Source organism: Callospermophilus lateralis, unplaced genomic scaffold, assembly GCF_048772815.1.
Source record: "Callospermophilus lateralis isolate mCalLat2 unplaced genomic scaffold, mCalLat2.hap1 Scaffold_45, whole genome shotgun sequence".
Taxonomy (NCBI): domain Eukaryota; kingdom Metazoa; phylum Chordata; class Mammalia; order Rodentia; family Sciuridae; genus Callospermophilus; species Callospermophilus lateralis.
In genome coordinates, this window is record NW_027514398.1 from 5,775,821 (window position 1) to 5,799,601 (window position 23,781).

General features: G+C 54.4%; 1 protein-coding gene across 1 annotated transcript in view; it reads left to right on the top strand.

Moving 5' to 3' along the window:
* LOC143388929 (endothelin-converting enzyme 1-like) overlaps nt 1–23,185 on the top strand; it is a 43,961-nt gene extending 20,776 nt beyond the window's left edge. The window contains 8 exon segments of the mRNA XM_077108326.1: nt 934–1,134; nt 9,829–9,950; nt 10,972–11,118; nt 12,140–12,205; nt 13,156–13,347; nt 17,689–17,831; nt 19,261–19,375; nt 22,883–23,185. Coding sequence (XP_076964441.1) covers nt 934–1,134; nt 9,829–9,950; nt 10,972–11,118; nt 12,140–12,205; nt 13,156–13,347; nt 17,689–17,831; nt 19,261–19,375; nt 22,883–23,185 — 1,289 coding nt within the window.
* The last annotated feature ends 596 nt before the right edge of the window (nt 23,186–23,781 follow it).

Consider the following 23,781-nt stretch of genomic DNA (forward strand, 5'->3'; position numbering starts at 1 on the left):
GGTCCGGCCTTTGCTCACGCCTTTGGCAAACCAGCCTCTCAGGTTGTTTCTGTTTATTTATTTATTGTTTTGGTTTAGGGTTGTTCAGCCACTGCCCCCCACCCTCAATTGGGACAACCAGCTCTCCTGCCTGGTGAGGGAATGGCTTCTCCCAGTCCTTTCCCTGTCCCTGAGTCCTGGTACCATATGTCCACATCACCCAGTTGGCTCCTAGTCAAGGTTCAGTTTAGTTTTGTAAATAAGTGGCAGTTTCTCCTGGTGTTTTGACTTTGCTTATGTAACACGTGTGTCCCCAGCAGAAGGGTCGGCTCCTGAAGGGAAGGACAGCCTCCTGTCTCCCCGCCTCACACACACTCTGAACTCCGCAGAGGGCCCCAGTATTGATTTTGTGGAGTAGATGAGTGCGTGAGTGAGTGGATAAGTGTGTTGAGCATAGGGGAATAATAAGAAGTCAGAGAATCTTTGTGGAGGGAAGGGTTGATTAAGAGAAAACCACCCATGGGTGTGCTGGTGCCCGCCTGTAATCCCAGATTACGTCGGAGGCTGAGGTAAAAGGATAGGACATTTGAAGTCACCCTCAGTTTAGCAAAACTGTCTCAAAGTAAAAAAGGCTAGGGATGTAGCCCTGGGGTGATGAGCCCCTGGATTCAATCCCTAGAAAGAGAAAAAAGCACCTGGGCTCCAGGTACTTTTAAACCACAGAAGGGACTTTAGGCAACTGGCAGAAGTCTTTTTTTACAAAGCAGAAGATCATGAAGCTACTAGAACCCTTTCTTGTTTGGGGTCTAGTGACCATCCAGTTCCAAGTCTGTTCGGTCAGGGCAAGGGTGGAGCTCGTGTGCTGGGGCCCTAGGCCACCTGCACTGCCCTCCCCAACCCTCTTCCCTGCCCATCACTGACTTTTTTCCCTTACCCCTCCAGGAACACCCCCAGTGTGCCTGAGCGAGGCCTGCATCTCGGTGACCAGCTCCATCTTGAACTCCATGAACCCCACAGTGGACCCCTGCCAGGACTTCTTCAGCTATGCCTGTGGGGGCTGGATCAAGGCCAACCCTGTGCCTGATGGCCTCTCACGCTGGGGGAACTTCAGCAACCTCTGGGAACACAATCAAGCCATCATCAAGTACCTGCTGGGTAAGCACCAATGGGGACACTAAGGAATGGGCTGCAGGGGGAGCCACCTACTGCACCTGCCAGCTAGGCCTGGTCAGAGGAGGGACATTGCTCTGTCACTTGCTGTGGGGCCCTGCTGTGTGAGTTATTCATCTCTAGTCTCAGTTTCTTTGTGAAACAGCATTAATAACATCCAAACCATAGAGGTGCTGGGAATCAAACTCAGGGCCTTGCATATGTTAGGCAGGTGCTTTGTCAAAGTTTTGAAACAGGGTACTTGCTACATTGGCCACGGTGGCTTCAAATTTGCAATCCTCCTGCCTCAGCCTCCAAAGGAGCTGAGATTACAATCAGGCACCATTGCGCTCAGCCCAAACTGCAGAGCTTTGAGCACTACGGAACACACTGTGATGCGTCAGCCCGTGTGTGACTTATACCAGGTACACAGGAGCTGGTAGCTGTGGTCAGTTTATGTTGTGGCTTCAGAATGCAGCATCGTCCTTGGCTAGCATTGACTGAGTTTTGAAAGCTGTGAGCAAATGGAGTCAAGGCTGGACATACCACATCAGACTTTAAGGCTACGGCCCAACGAAAGTTGTAACAGCTTATCGGAGAGTTAAGTTGTCCACGTAGGCAGGCGTCTTCCGTGGCCTCACAGACTCTCCAAAGTACTTTTGACTTTGGGGTTGATGGTTTCATCCTCAGATTCCAATCCCCCGCCTGCCTTGTGTGCAGCTGTATTTCTGGTTCATGTTTGTTGAATTCCCATCAGCCCCACGGAACCCAGAGGGAATTCCAGCGCCAGGCTGCACCCCAGTCCTGACTCAAACCCCTTGGCAGTAGGGACCTTTTCCTGCAGCCCCCTGCTGTCCCCTGTCCTGGGACCCTAAATGCTGGGAAGGGCCAGATTATGAAAAAAACAATCCATGCAACCATGCTGGACAGACCTTGGGTTTGACAATACTCATTAACTTTTTGAAAACCACTCAAGACACCCAATATAGGTAAAATGGAAGAAGCTACCTGAGAGGGGACAAATCTTCTCAAAAGGACAGTCATCTCCTTACGAGACAGGAAATGATTCTAATTTGACAATTATGAAATCAAGGCAGCTGGGACTCTTGGTGAAGGTGGTGAAGGAGTCCTTGACTCACTCGTGCCTCATGCTGGGGCACAGCTGCCACCAGGTAAACCTACCTGTCCTTTCTCCTTGACCCGGGCAGTTCCTGGGTGGGGTGTCCCTCAGCACCCAGTGCAGTGACAGCCTCCTCCTGGTCCCCCAGGGATGGAGCAGGGTGGTACGCGAACTGAGAGTAAAGGAATTCTGCAGGCCAAAACGCCCAAGCCCCAGCCTGAGATGGCCCCGGGATATCTGAGGCCACCAAAGGTGTCTTCCAAAGGGGGTGCTGCCTTTTGTTTCAGATCTGGAAGCTCAAGTGGCAAATATGTCTGTGGTTTCAAGGCTACAACTCAGGACAGTCCCTTCCCTAGAGCCCAGTGACACAGCCGGGGCCTTGGCAGGACCATAACGAAGCAGCGGGTGTCCAGACATGTAGCAAGGTGGGCTGGCCCCTTGCGGTAGCCGCAGGATCTGGGTTCAGTGCCGACTCTCACTGAGGGGTCTGGGCCAGTCCTGGAGCCTGGTTATTCATTGACACACTGGCAACTGTGCTCCTCCAAGTTGTAAAATTCAATGGGAAAATATGTGTAAAGAGCTCTTCTCAGTCTGCACATGATGGTTGCTCTTTGCAGTGGTAGTACTCTCATTCCTCACATTAATCCCCGCACAGGACTGTATGGTTCACAGAATGCTTTTGAACTGTCATCCCATTTTATCCTGTAGGGTGGGAGCTGGGGAGGTATCGTTCACCTCATTTGATAGATGAAAAAACTGAGGTTCAGAGAGGTCCTCAAGATAGGCTCATAGTTGGCCTGATTCCTGGTCATGTGCCCTTTCCCCTGTCCCATGCCCTCTCCTCAGGTATGAGGGACAGACATAGCTCCCTTGTCACTGCGTTGAAGGGAGCACAGAACACTGAGGGCTGGAGGAGAGTGGGAAGGACACTGGCATCTTTTGAGTGTCTATTATGTTTTAGGCTGTTTATATCTACTGCCTCTTTAATTCTCATTAGCATCCTGGGACTTAGGGATTATCGTTCCCATTTTATAGATGAGGAAACTGAGGCTCAGAAATGTGAGATAATTTTGCCAAGAACATACCTTCATTCCAGAATGGAGGGGGGCTCATGCTCTGGGGGGCAGAGAGCATCGAGGGGGGGAGGAAGAAAGATGGACAATTAGGCCCAGAACCAGTCCTTTTGCTTTGTGGTCAAGGGGGCTGGCCTCCCACTGGCCTGGAGCTGATTCTTACTGGGAGGACCTTAGACCTGTGCCAAGACTGGATCCATCCTGTCCTGTTCCCTGTACGTAGGCAGGGCTCATGAGGAGTGGCCTCCAGGCCTGGGCCGTAGCCTTACATTACCGTGTCCCTGAGAGTCCCATTGGACATGGAAAGCTGCTCTGAGCCGGGCACAGAACAGCTGGCACCAGGCGATCAAACCCTTGACCCCAGGGCCAGGGGCTGATGGTATCAGGAGGCAGACCAGAGAGCTGCGAAGTCTGGTGGCCTTGGCATAAGCTTGGCCACTGCCAAGTGACCTGCTTCTCTCCACTGGAGCTCCAGTCTCTGTGAAATGGAGAAGCCAGTGCCACCGAGAGTGAGGCTGCTGTGACACTGACTGGCACGTGTGGTTCAGAGGGCCACGCACAGGGCCTGGCACCCACCGAGGGCTCAGCAGGGCATAGGCGCCCTTCTTGGTGGGGTGGGTTCCACCCCACCTTCATCCTGACTTCATCCTGACAAGCTGTGTGACTGCAGAGAGCCACCAGCCTTTCAGGCCTCAGCTCTCCACCTGTAAAGTGGCGTCTAACTCACATGGTTAATAAGGATGCTCTAAGGGAAAGGATCACTGCTTATTTTATTTCTCAGGGAAGCACTGACGCGGACCTGGTTCCAGAGCAGGCAGTACAGGCACTTCCGCGCCACCGAGGCTCTTGGGTTACTTCATTTTATTCCTGTGGTGGATTCAAGTAGGCACCAGTATATTCCCATTTTACAGATGAGACTCACAAAGACAAAAGAAATGTATTTCCCAGGAAAAGGTGGAGCTGGGATCAGCTATGGGGCCTCAAAACTTCTGTCCTTTGTCTCCTGGCTCTCCTGAAGTCAGATTCCCATAGACAGGCCCCGAGTGTCGCTGCTCAAGAGATTGGCTGGGCAGCGCCTCTGGCCTCATGGCTCCCATCTGCAGTGGCTGCTTGGTCGAGCTTTGCAGGCCAGCCAAGCCCTGGCCTAGGCCTGACTCAGTACTGGGGTCATCTTTGCGTCACACTGACCAGAGGCTTGGAAGGCACATCCTGGGGTCCCATCCCCATCAGGGTTACTCCTGGGGATTAGTCTAGAACAGCCCCTCACCTGTGGGCCTCGATACCTGGGTGGACACTGGAACAAGAGAGTGCTCAGGTTCCTCTGAGGTCACCCGGAGCAGACTTCTTTCTAGATGGACAGAGAAAAAGGATATTTGCAGTGCCGGCAAGGACGGCATCCACTGGTCCAGAGGACAGCAATTACCATCCATGTGCCGAGTGAGCTTGGGCAAGCCGTGCATTTCTTTCATGGGTGAATTCATCCCAGGCCCTCAGGAAATCCAGAGACCTGGAACAGGTGGGCTGAACTAGGATTGTGGGTGTCCTCCTTGCAGCCTGCTGGCTGGAGGGAGCGACCTCAGCTGTTCAGAACACAGGCGCCTCACTGCACTCTGTCACTCCCCCAAGAGACATACAAGCACTACCTTGTGGACTTAAGGGAGACAAGAGTGTGGCCTCACCAGGTACAGGGGCGCAGGCCTGTAATCCCAGCCACTTGGGAAACCAAAGCAGGAGGTTCACAAGTTCGAGGCCAGCCTCAGCACCTTAGCGAGGCCCTAAGCGACTTAGTGAGACCCTGTCTCGAAATGAAAAAGAAAACGGGCTGTGGATGAGGCTCAGTGGTTAAGTGACCCTGGGTTCAGTCCCAGGTACCAAAAAAAAAAAAAAAAAGTGTGGCCTCACATCATCGGGGAAGCCAACAGACAGGCCCCTCACTCCTTAGCCTGGCCCTTGCCTGAGGCTTTCCCACTGTGCTTGGATCATATATTCCAGCCCTTCAAGACCCCTTCAACCCACTGCCTCTATTGTGTTTTCCAAGGGCTTCTTAGGGCTTGAGCTACACGTGCATCATGGTGCTGCCAGGTTTACTCTACAATATCATATATATATATATCATAAATCATAACAAAAAAACGTAATGCAAGCTTGTAACAATTCAAGCATTACTAGGACCATAAGGAAAAGTTCACAGCCTCCTTCCTTCTATCTCAAACACAATCTACACATGCACGCTACTCCAGCAGCATGAGATGTGTCCACGTCACTGATCTGGCAATGAATCAGGTCACCCTGTGTCATCGCTCATGGTTTTTTTTTTTTATGTTTCCCACATTTGCTGTTTCATCTTCCTGCCGTCTGTGGACAGGCTGTGCCTCTGAAATGCTGGCTCTGTGCGGGGCACATTCTGAGGATGGGGTCACTCTGGGGTCCCAAGGGCATAGAAATTGTTTGGCCACCTGAGACCAGACCACAGAGTTTCCAACTGCCTGGATACTTCCTTCTTGGAGCCCTGAGTTCCAGAAACTTCCCCAGTCACTTCCCCAAAGTCCCGGAGAGGAAAGACAGCATCCCATTTAATCGGGCCACTTCTTCTTCTGGGAGTTTTTATTGGAATGCCCTTTCCCACATCACTCCTCAGGAGCCTGCGCGAGCCCAGGCAGGCAGAGCGGTGACCCAGGGGGGCAGGGCGGTGACCCGGGGGGCTGCGGGACAGGGAGGGGGGGAGCTGGGAATTCCATGGTCTCCCTGGCTGCAGCAGGACTGCCTGGCCAGGGACGTGTGGGGCCCCCACTTGGCCATCAGGGCAGGACCTGTGTTTGTTTTAGATAAAAACCACAGACTCAGTTCCAACAGTCACAGGCCTCCGGAGCCCCATCCTGCTGGGGATAAGGGGAGCTGATAAAGAAGGCGCCTTGTTCTGCAGGAGAAAAAAAAATAAGGATACCATGTGTCATTGCCATTCCTGGTGCCTACTGCAGGCCAGGCCCTGCACCGAGATCTCATGAACACCCCATGGGGATTCAGCATCATCCTCGCATTTCAGAGACTGGGAGAAGGCTAGGCCCAGGGAGGGGAGGGGAGGCACCTGCCTGGGAGGGCAGAGCCCACAGTGGCTTGGGCTTGCTGGAATTTGGACTCAGGCCGCTTAAGCCTCTCTGGAGACCAGCCACCCCTGTGTGGGTGTGGCCGTTTGTGTACATCTCATCCTAACAGTTCCCACTGCGGCTCTTACTAGTACCACACCCAATTTATAGGTGAGAGGTTGGGTAACTTACTGGAGGTCGCATGAGTCACTGGAGTCAGTGGCTGAGGCCCAGGGCAGAGGTCCACTCGGGGGTCTGGTAGAGATCCCCAAGTGTCTGAACCTGAACTTCAGACCGACGCTCTTCACTTGCCACTGATTCCCTGGGCTCCACATCCTGGTAAAGGCAGCTTCTTGCCCAGGCTGAGGAAGCCTGGCACCGTTCCTGACACTCTCACCCCTCCTCTGCTGGCCCATGCCCCCATCTTGGCCCACCTGATCTACTCCAGTGGCCTCCACCTGGCCATCTTGCTTCAGCACTTGTCCCTGGAGCCCTTGAGTGAGGAAGGAGAGGAGGTGGGAGAATCCTGGGGGCTCCAGGAAGCAGAGGTGGGAAGAGGCACTTGAACTTCCACCAGGGCTCCTGCCCCAGCCAGAGCTGGAAGCAGGGTCCAGGTGTGGTACCCCTGGAGGGGGCGTAGCACAGCACACACCTGCATTTCCTCTCCATGCAAATCCTGGGTGACACCAGCCCCTCACCCTCCTCCCCTGAGGTGACATCCTGCCTTGTTAAACACGGACACTGAGCTCTCTTCTTTGAGCACATGTTGCTGAAGGCCTACTTTGTGCCTGTTCAGGTTCTGGGGACACAGGGATGACTAAGACACAATGTGGGGTGAGGCAGCCCACGCATCCCCACTCCTGCTCCACGTCAGCCTCCTCCTGCCCAAGCAGGGCTTCCTCTGGCTGCCTTCCCAGGCCTCTCCCACCATCCTCTCATGGCTTCCGGCACCTTCTCTTCACACTCCCCTGTGTGGAATCAAACACTCTTGTGACTTTAGTTGCCATCTGTTCACCACTGGGCTGCCAGCTTCCGCGGACGGGTCCGTGCATCTCCACACCCAGCCTGGCAGCCACCAAATGCCAAAAACACACAGCTGTGGGAAAGCCCATGAGCAGGACCCCAGGTTGCTGGAGGAACTTTGAGCTTGGTTGGGGAGCCTCTCAACAAAGGAGAGAGGGAGGCCATGCTTGAAGGTGGTGTCCTTGACCTCCAGGTGCTAGGGAAGGAAGGGCCAGGCAGCCTCAAGCTGGAACTCAGAATGTGCTGTGATAGCACAGCCAGGCTGTTCCTGGTGAGCCTTCCATGGGCCTCTTATCTGGGTGGCCTTGGGCTCTGGAGGAGGGAGATGCCAGGCCCTCTAGCTGTGCACAGAGCACCTCCCCTAACAGTGGCCCTGGCATTCAGGGACATGACTGGAGCCAGATGTGGATGGTGAGGCGCAGCTTCTGGGCCTGGCAAATGATGACAGTTCTCCTGCTTGTCCTTCCAAGAGCCTAGCTGCTGGGAAGGGAGAAGTATTACCACAGAGCTGAGGCCCCTGGGGTGAGGGACTCCCCCCTGCCCCCCCCCCCATGCTCTGCTTCCTGAGTCTGAGGTGTGGCAGCAACCCTAGCTCCGCCCCCTTTCCCTCCTTTGTCCCCAGGAAGCCTCACACAGGTGTCTCCAGAGCCCAGCGGCAGCCCTTGGTCTCCAGGGCAGGGTTTGCCCCTCCCTGTTCAAGCCCCCAACCTCCGTCTCTCGCTCAGGGCCTTCTGGCTCTGATCTGCCTTCAGTCCAGCCCCTCGCATGCCCATCCCCTTTCCGGGGCTACCTTCCAGACCTCAGCTAGACTGGGCTTGATGCCCTCTGACCAATGATAACCATGGTGCTATTTATGCCAGAATGGAGGGACGGGGAGCCTTCTGGGGTGAGGACTGGAGAAGCTGATTAGAGACTGGCCAGGAAGTGACTCGTGCCCTTGGCACCCAGCAAATGCCACACTCTTTCCTTTTCTTCCAGCAGCAGGCCCTTCCTGCTTCCTTCCTTGGCCCCACGCTGTCCACTCCCTCCACCCAGTGCCCTTTCCCCCCGTTTCTACCTGGAGACCGCCTTTGTTTCTCTTTGAGACCCAGCTCCAATAGAACCTCCTCTGGAGGCCCCCCACCCCCAAGCAGAGCGGGGTGCTTCTATGTGTTCCAGAGCCTCTGCAGTGTTAAAGCACTTTTGTGTACTGTATTCCTTCCTTCACACATCTATGTCCCCACTAGACCGTAAGCTCTTTGGGGGTAGAGAGCAGGTCTTAATTTTGTGCCCAGAGTGCTGAGAATGTTCTGGAAGGAGTATCATAGGAGAGGCTCTGGGTAAAAAAAAAATAGTCTGAGAAAGGATGGAAGCAAGTGGGGTTTTAGCTGGGTCCCATGCCGAAGCCTCCTGGGGTTGAAGACATTGTTGTCTGGTCCCAGAGTACCCACAGTACCTGGCACAGAGCAACCCTTTGATCTGCGTCCCATGGATGGATGGATGGATGGATGGGTTGATAGAGCCCCATGAGAAAGGTGCCTGTGGAGGAGGTGGGTTTGGAGAGATCTTGGGAGAAAGCAAAGGAAGAGGTTTAAGGTCAGAGAACAACTAATCTGAGAGAAGGACAAGTGGCCAGATGGACGCAGGGGCCAAGAATCTGGCATGGTCTGGAGTGGAGCTCTGAGACAGACATGCAGGCCCAGAAGCCCCAGCACGTAGTAGGTCCTGGGGACCTGAGTACTCAAACTCACCAGGTAGAGATGGGGACCTTCTGTGCTGTGCTCACACAGGAGGGTGGCCTTCAGCAGGTGGCTCTGGACCAGGGGCTAAGGAAAGGGAGGATGGGAAGGGAGTCTCTGGGTGGGCGGGTGGGTGGGGGTCTGAGAACCAAAGAGGATGAGGTGCCGCTGGCCTGAGCTGGGGAGGGACGGGGAAAACAGCCCTTGGAGTCATCTGCAGGTCTGTTGACTGCACCTGGCCCCCCGAGGAGGAAGCGGAAAGTCAATTCACAGTGAATGAGGTCTTTCAGGCTTCACTCAACCCCAGTGTTTCTCACAAGGAAGGTCAGCTGGGATCTGAAAGCCAAGACATGGCTCTGTCCCAGCACCAGGCAGGGGAATTCCTGTCACGTGTTGGCTGGCAGGGATGCCAACTGTCCTAATGGGTCGGCCTGGGCTGCCATGCCAGGGACAGGTCCTCAGGCCCAATCAGCAGATGGGCAGAGACAGGGCATGCCCTCCTGATCTGCACCCAGCTAGGATGGGGGCACTCATACCAGCTGGGGCTGGCTGCTCCTGCCTGACAGCAGCTGCCCTGACGGCTTCACAGTGGGGAGCACCGAGGCTCCAAAAGAAACTTGCCTGGGGATCCCCAGCAGGTAAATGGGGGCTTATTCAATATCTGCTATCTCTTTTCCTTCTAGAAAATTCCACAGCCAGCTCGAGTGAGGGAGAGAGGAAGGCCCAAGTACACTACCACGCATGTATGGATGAAACCAGGATTGAGGAGCTCAGGGCCAAGCCCCTGATGGAGCTGATTGAGAAGGTGAGTCCCTGGGACACACTCTTGCCTCCTCCTCCTGCCGTGCCTCCTGCCAGCCCCTCTGGCTGCAGCTCTCAGGCCCACTGGTGCTCAGCCACCCCACACCTCCAGCCTCCGCACCCAGCTGGAACACGCAGCCTGTCTGTCTGCCACTGTGTGTACATGCACGTCTGTGCGTGGGGGGACTGTCTGTTGTAATGTGTGGGGTTGTGTGTCAGCATCTGTTGAGGACATCTAAGTGTCTCAGTGCATCTGCGTGGGTCTTGGGGACGGTATTCACTGGGAATCTCTTCCTCTGGATTGCCACTTCCTTTTCTTCAGGAGGTGGGTGTGAGTGTGCGAGAGGTGTGTGTTGTTCCAGAGAAACCAACAGGGAGTCTTAGGCCAGCAACAGAGCCAGACCTGCTGGCTGGAGGCCTCACCTTGTTCCTGAGCCCAGAAAAAATCTTCCCTCCGGGCCAGGCTGCCTGGCACAGATGGAGATGGCTGTGGCTTTTCTGGCCACCCCTTGCTTGCTTAAGGGCTTGCCATCGTATCTCAGTTCGGGGAAGGTATTGCTGCAGGCATGGGGACTCTCCCAGTCCCTCCTTTCTGGCACAGGCCCCATGTGCCAGTGTGTGCCAATCCTGGAGGACCAAAGAGATTTTTTTTTAAATTCCAACTTGGAGAGAGACCAAGGTAGACAATAGCTTATCAGCCTTTTTAAAAATACAGAGCCTTATTTCCCGTAGTCACATTTGGATTTATGTCTTAATAGTAATCACGTTCGTGTGATTGATTGTCCAACAAATGAACAGCACATGGGGCAAAGTCTCTGGGATTCACAGCTCAGTTGTCAAGGATGAGTCTTTGCTCCCTCTGTGGGTCTCCAGGTCACAGGTCAGAAGCCCTTTAATTTGCCCTGGATGCTCCCAGAGGTCAGATGACTGCTCCAGGGTCACAGAGCAAGTCAGCTGCAGAACCAGAATTTGCATACAGTCTCCTTACCTCCTTCCCCTCCCTATTCTGCTCTGCCTTCTCCCAGCTCGGAGGCTGGAATATCACAAGTCCCTGGGCCAAGGACAACTTCCAGGACACCCTGCAGGTGGTCACTGCCCACTACTGAACCTCACCCTTCTTCTCTGTCTACGTCAGTGCAGACTCTAAGAACTCCAACACCAATGTGATCCAGGTGAGCAGGCCTGGGCCAAGGAAAAGGTGTGGCCTCCTGGGGTGGAGGGAGACCTGCCCTGGGCCGAGGGAGCAGGCTCTGGTTTCTAAGCTGGGGTTATTTCTGGCAGCCCCAAGCAGTGAGATTTTTACAGGCAAGAGACTATGAGAGGGCAGACTACACATCTTGGTGGGCAGCTCATCGTGGGCCTCAGAAGTGACGAGTGATATCAACTCCTGTGCACAGCTGTAGCCACCTCTTTGTCCCCTCCCTTAGCCTCTGGCTCTGTGGTGCTGCTTGGAATGCTTTTGGTCCATCTCTCCCACCAGAGCCTGCCCAAGCCTGAGGATCAGCACACCCAGGAGAGCCCCCAGATTAGGGGTCATAAAGGCTTAGTTCTCAGCCCCCAACTGTGCCACGCACTCACTGTGTGACCTTAGCAAGAGGCTCAACCTCACTGAGCTACACTTTCCTTTTCATCCTAATGAACTATATAATAGCAGCTACCCAAGGTGCATCAAGGTATAGCCAGAAGGTTCCAATGGTAGCCATCAGGAATTGACCCTCCTCTGCCTGCCCCACTCTCAGGAAACCCTGTACTGACACTGTCCTCTTGAATCCTCATTCCAGCTCCGAAGGTTAGGTATTATCTCCCTAACTTTCTGGGCAAGGAACCTGGGGATCAGAAAGGTTAAGTAACTTGGTTTAAGGTTAAGTCACCTGTCTTGGTTCCTCGCCACTTGGGAAGGGTTTAGAGAAGTAGGGTGCATTGCTGAAGCCCAGGGGTGTTTAAAGAGGAAGGAGGCTCTGTCCAGCCCTCAGAAGGGCCCAGGTCCCTGCAGCTGACCCCACAGGTGGGCAGGAACGTGTCTGTCTTATCACCGAGTGATCCCATCTGTAACTTCGGCTACCAGCTTGTGCTCCTGCTGGAACCTGAGCTGGTCCTCGGTGCCTAGTGTGAGAAGTCCTGGGGCAGGCAGAGGCCGCAGGAGACACACAAGCCTGCAGCAGGGCCTTCCTCTCACTCTGCCTCCCTCTTTAGGTGGACCAGTCTGACCTGGGCCTGCCCTCCAGAGATTACTACCTGAACAAGACTGAAAACGAGAAGGTGAGTGCGCCTTTGTGGGGGTTCTCCCACCGTGTCCCCCACAGCATACCTGGGCAGGTCTTAGAAGCTGGGGGAACACAGGGGTATCACTTTCCTGATGGGCAACAGGCAGCCCAGGCAGGGGAGGGATGCCCCCAGGCTCGCTAGTTCATATGCAGGCACTGTGGGCACAAAGGGCAGGGGTTAGGTGTCATTTGTCCCCATTGTAGAGAGGTGGCAGTAGCAGCCCCCACCATTTGAGGGTTTCAGACCTTTTATATACCTTACCTCTAACCCTCCCAGTCACCCCAAAGTCACTCAGCTTCTCTGAACATCATTTTCTTCATCTGTCAAATGGATATTCATTTTACCTTGCCCTATACAGAGGAAGAAATAAGTCTCAGACACAGAAGTGACCTCTTCAAGGTCACACAGCCAGTAAGTGGGGAGATCCAGAGCCACAACCAGATCACCTCCAACCGCTCACAGCTCTCCCTTCCCCTGCCCGGCCCACTGAGGCTCACTCACCTGTCCACGGGGCTTGAGGTCCAGTAGGAGAGGGAGACATTACTTAACGGACCACCCAACTAGATGCCAACTGTATACATTGTGATCAGGGCAGAGGGAGCCGAGAAAGGACTTGATTCAGCTCTAGGGATGTGGTGGCAGAGGGTGGTTCAGAAAAGGTGCATTTCCAGAACAGGAAGATGGCTGAGGACGAGCCCTGAAGGCAGGGCCAGAGCAGCAGGGGCCAGCCTCAGGGACCTGTGTGTGTGCAGAGGCGGTAGGCTTTACCAGGAGTGCCACGGACACCAGTGAAGACACACAGCGCCAGAATCCTCCCCAGAGCTATTTTCCAGCATGTTTCCTGGGCCCCGTGCACAGGGCCGCAGCTGGGCCGGCCTCACCTGGCCCACTGGGTGGCAGGTGGCAGCCACTGACAGACAGTTTGGGGGTGCTGGGCCCTACAGGTGCTGACTGGATACCTGAACTACATGGTTCAGCTGGGGAAGCTGCTGGGCGGTGGGGATGAGGACGCCATCCGGCCCCAGATGCAGCAGATCCTGGACTTTGAGACGGCGCTGGCCAATATCACCATCCCCCAGGAGAAGCGTTGGGACGAGGAGCTCATTTACCACAAAGTGACGGCCGCCAAGCTGCAGGTACCCTGTGCACCGGCTACTGCAGGGGCAGGGCTACTGGAGTCGGACAGGGCTCTTGGGGGGAGGGGTCATACCAACTTCGTCATGACCATAAAGCCACCCTTGGGAGGAGGTGTTTATGCCCAGGTTACAGATAAACTGGAGCTCAGACAAGTAAGATTACCTGCTAGTGACCACAGAGTGCAAAGGGACTCCAGAGACAGGCTTCTTCCCTCGCCGGGCTGCTTTGTGTGACAGCGTTTCCCTATCAGCTCCATGGTTGTGATGTAAGGCTCACACGGACAGGGGCATTCCCAGTCATCCAGCACGGAGCACTAAGAAAAGGTGTGGATTCCTACGTTGCTTCTCCTTTTGCTGAACAGGAGATGAAGAGACATGGTCAGGCCCCGGAGGCTCCTGAGGGCAGGGGTGCTGGCCCTTGGACTCAGGCTTGGCTCAGCTCTTGACCATGTTCCTAGGCAATATCCAGAGGCGTAACGGGGAGTCAGACCTGCACTTTCTGTGAAACTGTGTGACTCACCAGAGACCTGCTGTCCCCTCTGAAGGTCAGCCTTGCCGAGGCTGCCCCCTGGTGGCTGCTCAGGCCTCCAGGGCCTGGGGTGGACTTCCTACTGCTTCCTTCTTTCTGGCTCGTGTGCTGTTGCTGACCCGCTTGTCCTGGGCCCTGGTGGTCTCCGAGGCATGAGCAGAGTGGTCCCACGTATCTCCCAGTTCCTTGCCCTCAGGCAGGAGCACCTGGTGGCCCTTGCTGTTCTGCTGGGGCGGACCCTGCGCCTGCAGTGGGTTCCACTGGCCGGTCTTCTCCCCGCTCCTCACCCATCGATTCCTTCTTCCTTCGAGGAGGAAGTTCCTGCCCTTTTTTCCTCCTCCATCTGAGCCACCTTGGGCCCCGCTTTCCTGTGCTTCTGGTCTAGTGGGGACACTAAGAAACAATCCCAGTCTCCCTGCCTAGTGCTATGGGCGAGAGAAGCAGGGCGCTGAGGCCCGGTGGGGAGGGGCTGGGGAAGCTGAGTGTACACCTGCCCCGCGGGGACCTTGGTGTGTGCAGGGCCTCGTAGGCTTCATTCCAGAAGTCGTGCTTCCACTGGGTTTCCTGGGTGAAGTGTGTGTCCCTCTGGCCCCAGACACAGGACTACAGCCAGCCCTGCTCCACCCTGGCCTAGTGGGACAGCAGTTTGGGAGTGTTGAGTCCCAGGGCTGACCGGATACCTGAACTACATGGTTCAGCGGGGAGGCTGCTGGGCCCCGGGGGTGAGGGCGCCACCTGGCCCCAGATGCAGCAGATCCTGGGCTTTCCCCACCTGATGCTTCACCCTGTGCCAGGATCCGCCACCTCAGTTCATGAAGCTCTCATGAGCCCTGTAACTGGTGACATTCAGTGAACTAACCCACTTTCCCAGGTCTTTGCCCCAGGCCATGCAGTCAGGTGATCCTGATTGTTGGACCCAGTTTGAAGGTCTCATCACACACCTCTGAATTCTGTGGCCACAGAAATGTAGAGATTGGCCTGAGAGTCTCCTGCTAGGGAGAGGGGAGGCTCTGGGCCACAGGGGAAGCCAGGCAGAGAGGCCTACGGCAGTCAGCTCTGGGGACAGGGTCGCTGACCCCATCTTAGGGAAAGGATAGACAGTGCCCAGAGCTGGTTCCTGCTGGGGACTCTGATCTAGGCCTCCTAATGCCCAGCTCATGTCACCAGCTCAAGTCACAGCTGGGCGACAGGGCTGTGCTGGCGCTTGCTGGCTCAGGGCCCACTGTGCGCTTCTCTTCCCAGCCCTGTGGGGGTTTGCCATCAGTGTTGGTGGGGACATTCACCCAGGGATGACGCCAATCAGCCCCCTACTGAGACCTGGTCGGTGACTTGTACCAGCACAATACCGCCTTTGGGAGCTGCCCCCGCACTGTCCTCAGCCTCATTTGTCCTTTGAGATCTTTGTTCCCCAATAGATAAGATGTCCACTTAAACCCAGGAGCAGGGGCTGGGGTTGTGGCTCAGTGGTGGAGCGCTTGCCTTGCACGTGTGAGGCACTGGGTTCAAGTTTCAGCACCACATATAAATAGATGAAGGTATTATGTCCATCTACAACCAAAAAAAAAAATAAATAAACCTTGTCATGTATGTAAGAAATAATAATAAATAAAAATAAATGAATAAATAAACAAACAAACCCAGGAACAATGGCCTTGGAGTGGAGCCCAGTGGTAAAGCCTGCGCTTACCTGCTCAAGGCCCTGAGTTCAATCCCCAGCACCCCGCCAAATACACCCACAGTAAGCCATATAACCTCAGGAAAGTCACCTTCCCTGATCAGCAAACTCAGCCTCTGTGAATTGGGGGTCTTGTGGCTGACTGCCTGTCCCAGCAGGCGGGGTGGATCTTAGGTGGCTTTATGGGTATGGTTTTCCTGTATGAAGGGAATGCATTTCTCACTTCCCGTATTTGTCTTACATTTCACCCTTTCAAGAGAATAGAGAATGGGGTTTGAAATCTGCCAGGCCCAGGGCCACTTTTGGAGGGTCTTAAGCGATGATCGTGATTTCTGGGATTGCTAGCTACGTCAGGTGCCCATCCAAGTGACTGACATGTAGAGGCGTCTTTGCTAAAAGACGAGATATGCAGCCCAAAGCCTCGTGTTCTGTAAAACTGCACACTAAAAATAACTGAGCGTGTGGGGAATACAGGGCCAGAGTAGACACATTGTGCAACTCTGCTTGAGGAGGTGACACCAAGGGACACACGCCAGCATTGAAGCCCGAATCCTATGTGTTTGCACTTAAGTTGGGCCGCTTGGGCCGGCGTCGGACTCACAGAGACAGGTGGGAGTAGGAAGTGGAAAGCACAGAGTTCAAGTCTTGCAAAAGTCATCTGGAGCTGGGTGAGCCACATCCCCAGGCCTTTTTATTTTTCATTTTGAGACAGGGTCCCACTAGGTTGCTGAGGCTGGCCTTGAATTTGAGATCCTCCTGCCTCAGCCTTCTGGGTTTCTGGGATTATAAATGTGCAGCATATTTTACCACAATTTATTTTTAAAATGTTGTAGGACTTTATAACAAAAATCTGCAACCTCAAGAGGGATAGCTCGCATGGCTGGAGGCTGCTGCTGCAGGAGATGCTGGCCGTGACGTGGAGATGTTGGGGGAGACACCTCTGCGCAGGGCACCTTGGGGTGCCAAAGGGAAAGCGAGATCTGTTCGGAGCTGACAGTTATGAAAAGCCAAGTCTCTCTTTGGAAAGCCCTTGGGTACAGGGTCTTTTTTGGGTCACCTTAAAACAGAGCTGCTGGGGCTGAGGTTGTGGTTCAGTGGTGGAGCGCTCTCCTAACATGGGTGAGGTACTGGGTTCAATCCTCAGCACCACATAAAGATACATAAATAAAAACAAAGGCATCCTGTCCACCCACAACTCATAAAATACTTAAAAAAAAAAAAACAGAGCCGGCGCATGCTGGTGCATGCCTATAATCCCAGAGGCTTAGGAGGCTGAGGCAGGAGGATCAAGAGTTCAAGGCCAGCCTCAGCAACTTAGTGAGGCCCCAAGCAACATAGCTGCCTCAAAATAAAAAGGGCTGGGGTTGTGGCTCAGTGGTAAAGTGGCCCTGAGTTCAGACCCCAATAACTCCCCAAAACAAACAAGTGCAAATAGCCGGGGGCTTGGTGTGTGCAGGGCTGAGCTGCGGGCCTCTCCCTTCTTGCTGCAGTCATCACCAACTTTGCTGTCCCAGCTCCCCACTCGGCAGCCTCACTTGTGGACCACAATTTACCCCCGCAACGCTGGCCTTCCTGAATGTTGGATCCTCTGCAGCAGAATGCTGCTGCGGATACTCTTGTTGAGTGGGACAGTGCTGGCTTCTGTGTGTGACCCTCCCAGTTACCAGATACATGGGACTCATTGTCATGATGATCCCTGTTTTTCATATGAGGTGCTGAGGCACAGATGGGCACATTAACTTATTAAAGGTTGCACAGCTTATAAGCAAGGAAGCTAGACCAGGAGCCCAGTCCAGCTCCTGATTCTTAACTGTTAGGGGTCTGAGGCTCCATTCTTCCTCTGTAAATGGGGATAATTGTGGCCACTGCTTGGTCAGTTGGGCAGTGGCACATGCCACATGGGAAGGGCATGGTGACGGTGGCAGCTGCTGTGCCTGCTGCTGCTGCAGCCTCTCATCCCACCTGGTTCCGCTTCAGATGAGGTTTGCCTCTGGCTCCTGGGGACGCTGCCTCTGCCTGGAGCTCCATCAGCACCATGGTCCCAGGGAGAGGCACAATGACACCTTCTGAGGGACACCCAAAGATGGGGCTGAGAAGAAGCCGCCCTCCAGCCTCATGCTGTCCCCTTCCCTCGCAGACCTTGGCACCGGCCATCAACTGGCTGCCCTTCCTCAACGCCATCTTCCACCCCATGGAGATCAACGCGTCCGAGCCCATTGTGGTCTATGACAAGGACTACCTGGAGCAGGTCTCCGCCCTCATCAACGCCACGGACAGATGGTGAGGCCGGCAGCCCTGTTGGGCAGGAGGGGCAGGAGGCGGCAGGGCAGCCGGACGCAGGGTGCTGCACCCTGGTGGGCTTCCCCGAGAGGCAGCAGAGGGTGCTGGTCCCCTGGGCAGCTTCAAATCCTGCTGCCCTCAGCCAGCTGTGTAGCTGTGGCATGTCCCTTGTCCTTTGTCGGGGTCATACTGTCACCCATAAGATGGGGATCAGATAGCACCTACCAAGCAGGGGATTCGTGAGAGTCACACAAAATGATTCATGTTTTAACACCGTGCCTGTCATGGAACAGGACTCCGCCAATACCACCCATAATTTTTGGTTAATACTTACGGGTTTTTTATTTTATTTTATTTTTTTATTTCAAAGGCTTATAAAAATGTTGAAAATTACAGAAAAATAGGAAAAATGTAAAATTATTCAAAATATTACTCTTAGTCATTTTGGGGGGTGTTAGTGTGTGTGCATATCAGAGAGAGAAGGTGTGAGGGAAGGGAGGTTTCCAATCCATAGCTCTTCTTTCTCCTTAACGTGACTAGATGGATAATCTACTTTTCCCTTGACTTTTCATTTTTATTTTAGTAGTAGGAGTACTGATGATTGAACCCAGGGGCACTTAACCACCGAGCCATATCCCCAAACTTTTTGTATTTTATTTAGAGATAGGGTCTCACTGAGTTGCTTAGTGCCTTGCTGTTGTTGAGGCTGGCTTTGAACTCACTGTCCTCCTGCCTTAGCCTCCTGAGCTACTGGGATTACAGGCATGTGCCACCGCTCCAAGCCTTGCCTTGACTTTCATTATGAATATTTCCCAGTGCCATCCCAAACCCTCTGTGAGGATCATTTTTATAGTTGCATAGTATTCCGTCAACTGTTCATACAATATTTGCCACACTCTCCCCATAGTCAGGCTTTTAGGGTGATTCCGGTTGAGGTTAGATGTTCAATATAGTAAACATCTTTGTACTAAGGTAACATCTTTGCAAACATGACTCAGCCACAGATAGGTTCCTGTGCCCTGTGGGTGGGGGACATGGGAACGGTCATTCATGGAAACCTGGTGGCCAGAGCTTCCTTTCCTGCCCCTGCTGCTCTAAGGCCTCTACTTCCTGTCTGGCCTTCAGCAGGGAATGGCAGCCTCCTCCCCACTGTAGCATACACCACCAGGCAAGTCTCTAGGCAGCAGCTTCACAGCTTCAGACACAAAGCAGCTAAGCAGCAGCATGTATTGAGCACTGCTGGTATGCAAGTGATTGCACTGGACACTGGGGGGTTCTAGGTGGAGCGCCAGGCGTTCCTCGGAGAGTTACATTCCATGTGCTTGGAAGGCAGCCGCCAGCCGAGCACCCAGGTAGGCTAGGAAGGAGGCTGGGGTGAGGCTGTTCGGGAGCCCCGGGCATTTCTGAGCCAGCAGTCCACTCGCCCCAGCCTGCTGAACAACTACATGATCTGGAACCTGGTGCGGAAAACAAGCTCCTTCCTCGACCAGCGCTTTCAGGACGCCGATGAGAAGTTCATGGAAGTCATGTACGGGACCAAGAAGGTGAGCTGTGACAGTGATTCCCAGGTTCATGCTGAGCACCTACTGTGTGCTCTGCCCTGGGCTGGGGGCTGGAAAGACCACTGTACCCTCAGGGCTGTGGCACTTACGAGGGCTTAGTCTAGGAGGAGAATGAAGAGGCCACTGAAGGGTCCATTTGGGGTCATGGGACCAGATCCAGGCCTCGGGTTCTCTTCGGGGCAGGAGTCCCAGGCCCCAGACCCAGTAGGCTCCACCCATCTTGAGTGCCCCCAAACCTCTGCGGGTCCTTCTGTAGGAGGCCCCAGGCCTCCCTCCTTCCCGCCGGGGAAGCTTGCCTCCCGTAGGAATTCTGATGCCAAGAATGAGGCCGTCACCTCTCATTTATGCATCCAGCAAACAGTTACTCCTGCACTGTCACATGGGCCAGGCCCCAAGCCCAGTGTGGGAATACCAAGATGGGTGGGGTGGGTCTGTGCCCAGGAGCCCTGCCTGCCTGGGAGGTGCCAGGGCTGACCTCCCTCATGTACCAAAGGCTCAGAGAATGGCTGAGAGTGCCCCGGCTGCAGAGCAGGGGAGGCTGGGCAGAGATTTGAATGGGAGGTTCTGCTTCTTACCACACAGCAAACAGTTACTCCTGCACTGTCACATGGGCCAGGCCCCAAGCCCAGTGTGGGAATACCAAGATGGGTGGGGTGGGTCTGTGCCCAGGAGCCCTGCCTGCCTGGGAGGTGCCAGGGCTGACCTCCCTCATGTACCAAAGGCTCAGAGAATGGCTGGGAGTGCCCCGGCTGCAGAGCAGGGGAGGCTGGGCAGAGATTTGAATGGGAGGTTCTGCTTCTTACCACACAGCCTTGGGCGGGTCACTTAAATGGGGCAGGGACTCAGTCTTCCCATCTGTGAAAAGGGGTGACTGATCCCTGGGCTCCTTTTCCTCAGGCCGTAAAGTCGGTTCCAAAGGCGGAAGCTTCTGCTGGGCGCCTGGCCAGCTGTCCTCATGCTACCTGCCTACAGTCCGCAGTTCTTGTTGGGAGGAGGGACCCCTCTCCACTCCCTGCTGGTGCTCCTCGGGTTACAGTGAAGAGGCTACAAGTCCACAGCCTCTTCAGGGGCCTCTTGGCCCCTCCTTTTCTGCCTGGAGGTGGCCCCCACGTCAGATGAATGCTGCCTGACCCTTTCTTCTTTCAAAGAGTTTTCTCCTCATTCCAAAACCTTTGTCGTAGGCAAAGTGGCCTTTTTGCAGGAAGTCACTGGAGCCAGACTCTCTGGGCTCAAGCCCACCGCAGCCACTTGCTCCCTGAGTGCTCCTTTTGGGCTAGTGACTTAACCTCTCTGTGCTTCATTTCTCTCCCTTAGTCTCCCTGGAGCATTCTAGGCGTGGGGCCTGCACACCCTGGGCACTCAGGCGCTCAGTGCTGTCACGGCTTTTGACATCATTACTGCGCCTCTGTCTCCTGCTGGATGTTCTGGGCATTTCCACAGAGTCCTCAAGGGCAGGCCTGCGGATGATTCAGCTCTAATTCCTGAGACCTGGCACAGTCCCCGAGCAGGGGAGTCACTCAGGGGACAAATGCATGTGTGTAAAGTGAATGGGCTTCTCCAGAGACGCGGGCAGAAGATGAGTAAGAATCTTCCCGTGATTCAGCCGTCAGAGCCTCTGCCCAGCCTCAAAGTTGGAGGCTCCCTAGCTGTGACCCACTATGTGCTCGGCCTCAGCATATCCAGGCCAAATCTGTGTCCAGCTGTGGGCTGCCCAATGACTGGCAGGGCAGCGGGCAGGAGGGAGAGGGGAGCAGAAAGCAGCCATTGGAAACGGACACAGGTTGGGACAGCTAAGCAGAATCCAGGGGCTACACTTAGACTAGAATGGCCTTCCCTTCCTTCTTGACTAGAAAAAAAAAATTAAGTCATAATTTACATACAATAGAGTATTCAATATACCTGGCCATGGTGGCACACTCTGTAATTCCAGGGAGACCCTGTCTCAAAATAAAAATTTGAGACATAGACCAGTTTAGTGTGATGCTAGGGTGGCCCTGGGTTCCATCCGTAGCACCCCATTAAGAAAAAAAGAAAGAAAGCTAGCCTAGCATGTGTGAAGCCCTGGGTTCAACCCCCAGTGCTTAAAAACAATATGCACACACATATGCATAGAGTGTGGGTGAAGGATACAGTTGGTTGATTTGTGACAATGAAGTCGTGTGTGTGACCACCAGCCCAGTCAGGACAGAGAAGGTTTCCATGGCCCAGTTACCCGGCATGCCCTCGGGCCCCTCCCTGTCTCTCCCCTAGGTGCTGCAGATGGGCAGCCGAGTCCTACGCTGCCTGCCTGGCCGCCTGGCTCAGTGAGTCTGTGGAATTCATCATGTTGTGGCATCTCTGAGTAGCTGGTTCCTCCGTGCTGCCAAGTGGTATGTTGCTGTAGAAAAACACCACATTTTGTTTATCCATCTGTCTGCTGATGGGCATTTGGGTTGTTTGCAGTAGGGCTGGTGTAAAGCAGGCTGCCCTGAGCTGGTTGTCACGCCTGTTCCTCAGGGTTAAGAGGACCCTGCAGCTGGACAGGTTTCCATAAGCAGGGTCATCACACCTGGTCATTCACACTCTCCATGGGGGGATGTCCAGGCAGGGGGCCAGTGGGCTGAAACCCTCCCAGTGCTCTTTATCAGCCCATACTCTGGGGAGCTGCAGCCCAAGACCATTTCTGGTTCATACTGAGGCATCCTGTGGGCTAGCACTGCTTGTGGGTGAGACTGAGGAAGAACCATTTTAAGCCCCGCACAGTGACACACCTGTGGTCCAAGCTGCTGGGGAGGCTGAGGCAGGAGGATTGCAAATTCAAGGCCAGTCTGGGCAGTGAGCATTGAGAGACCCTGTCTCAAAATGAAATATAAGGAAAGAGCTGGGGTTGGGGTGGGCGTGTGGCTCAGTGGTGAGGCACTGCCTGGCATCCTTAGCACATTAAAAAAAAAAAGCTGACATTGAAGTTTTGCGATGTCACTGTGGCCATCTGTCTCTAGGAGGCTGTGAATGGGCCTGGGCCCCTGGCCTTCTAGGAAGGTTCCCATTGCTCAGGTGGATGGGCAGCTTCCCGAGGTTCTGCGCCTCCAAGATTCCTTGTGTCCTCCAGGAAGCAGGACCAGGTGGAGTTGGCGGGAGCCTTGGATGGAGGGCCAGGCATGTCAGAGTTCCCATCCCTGTGGCACCCCTGTCACCTACTGTCACCTGCTGGACCAGTGACTGCCCTTACTAAATTTCTGCTTCCCGTCTATCCAGTGGCTCATCCCTGCCCGCTAGGGGTGCTCAGTGGCAGACCTTCGTGAAGTGCCAATCATGGAGACTGGCACTCAGGAGACAGTAGGTGGTGGCCATAAGGGGTGTCTGTGGCCTAAAGTAACTTCTGCGGTCAGAAGAGGTCTGTCTCCCTGGAGTTCTGGGGGGAAGCACAGGCCCCCGATGGCGCCACCTCCCAGGCAGGCCTTGGGAGAAGGAGGACTGGGCCCAGTGACCCTCTGCGCTCGTGTTTTCCAGACCTGCCTTCCTCGCTGGAAGTTTTGCGTGAGTGACATGGAAAACAACCTGGGCTTTGCCCTGGGCCCCATGTTTGTCAAAGCGACCTTCGCCGAGGACAGCAAGAACATAGTAAGTACCTCCCCTGTGGACAGAGTGGGCATCGCATCTGCTGGGCACCCCCCACCCCAGCCTGACAGCCCACACTCTGCTCTGCCCTGGGCCTTTCCTGCTCCAGGCCACAGGATCCCGGGGCCTTCTTTAACTCAGAGGCCGTTTCCTCAGGCTGCAGGGCGTGACTTGCTAAATGACTTCCGTGGTTGAGGTCAGGCCAGTTGTTTGTGTTATTTAATTTGATCTTCCCAGTGACCCCATGAGGCTACCACAGCCATCTCCACCTCCTGGGGCTGCGAAGGACCCCACCAGGTAATGTTGACCTGGAAGTGACATTTTTCTTACTCTGAGGGTGACAGAATTATTCAAGCAGGTAGAGGATCATCATGGCTGAATGCTAGGGAGACAGCCAGCCCCCAACTCAGATTCTGGCTCTGTCACTTGGCTGGGTGACTTGAGTGGTGTTCTCCCTTCACCTGGGACATGAAAGTGGGGCTGTCCCTTCTGCAGAGGGGTGTTAAGGTGAGACAGCAATAAACCACCAAGTTGATCTTAAAGCAAGAGATGGAACCTTTATTCACCAGTTGATGTCTGGATCCACCAGCTGGCGGGCCAAGGGCCAGGCTGCTAGTCCACACCCTTCGACCCCTCCCAGGGTTTGAGCACACCTTTTGTAGTCCAAAACCATATTAACACATAACTGGCTGTTGCTATGATTCAGATCCATAAGCAAACATCATAAGATCTAAAATCATAAGCAGTAAAGAGGGTGGGCCAAAACGTCCCTAGTTGAGAACAAGTTAAAG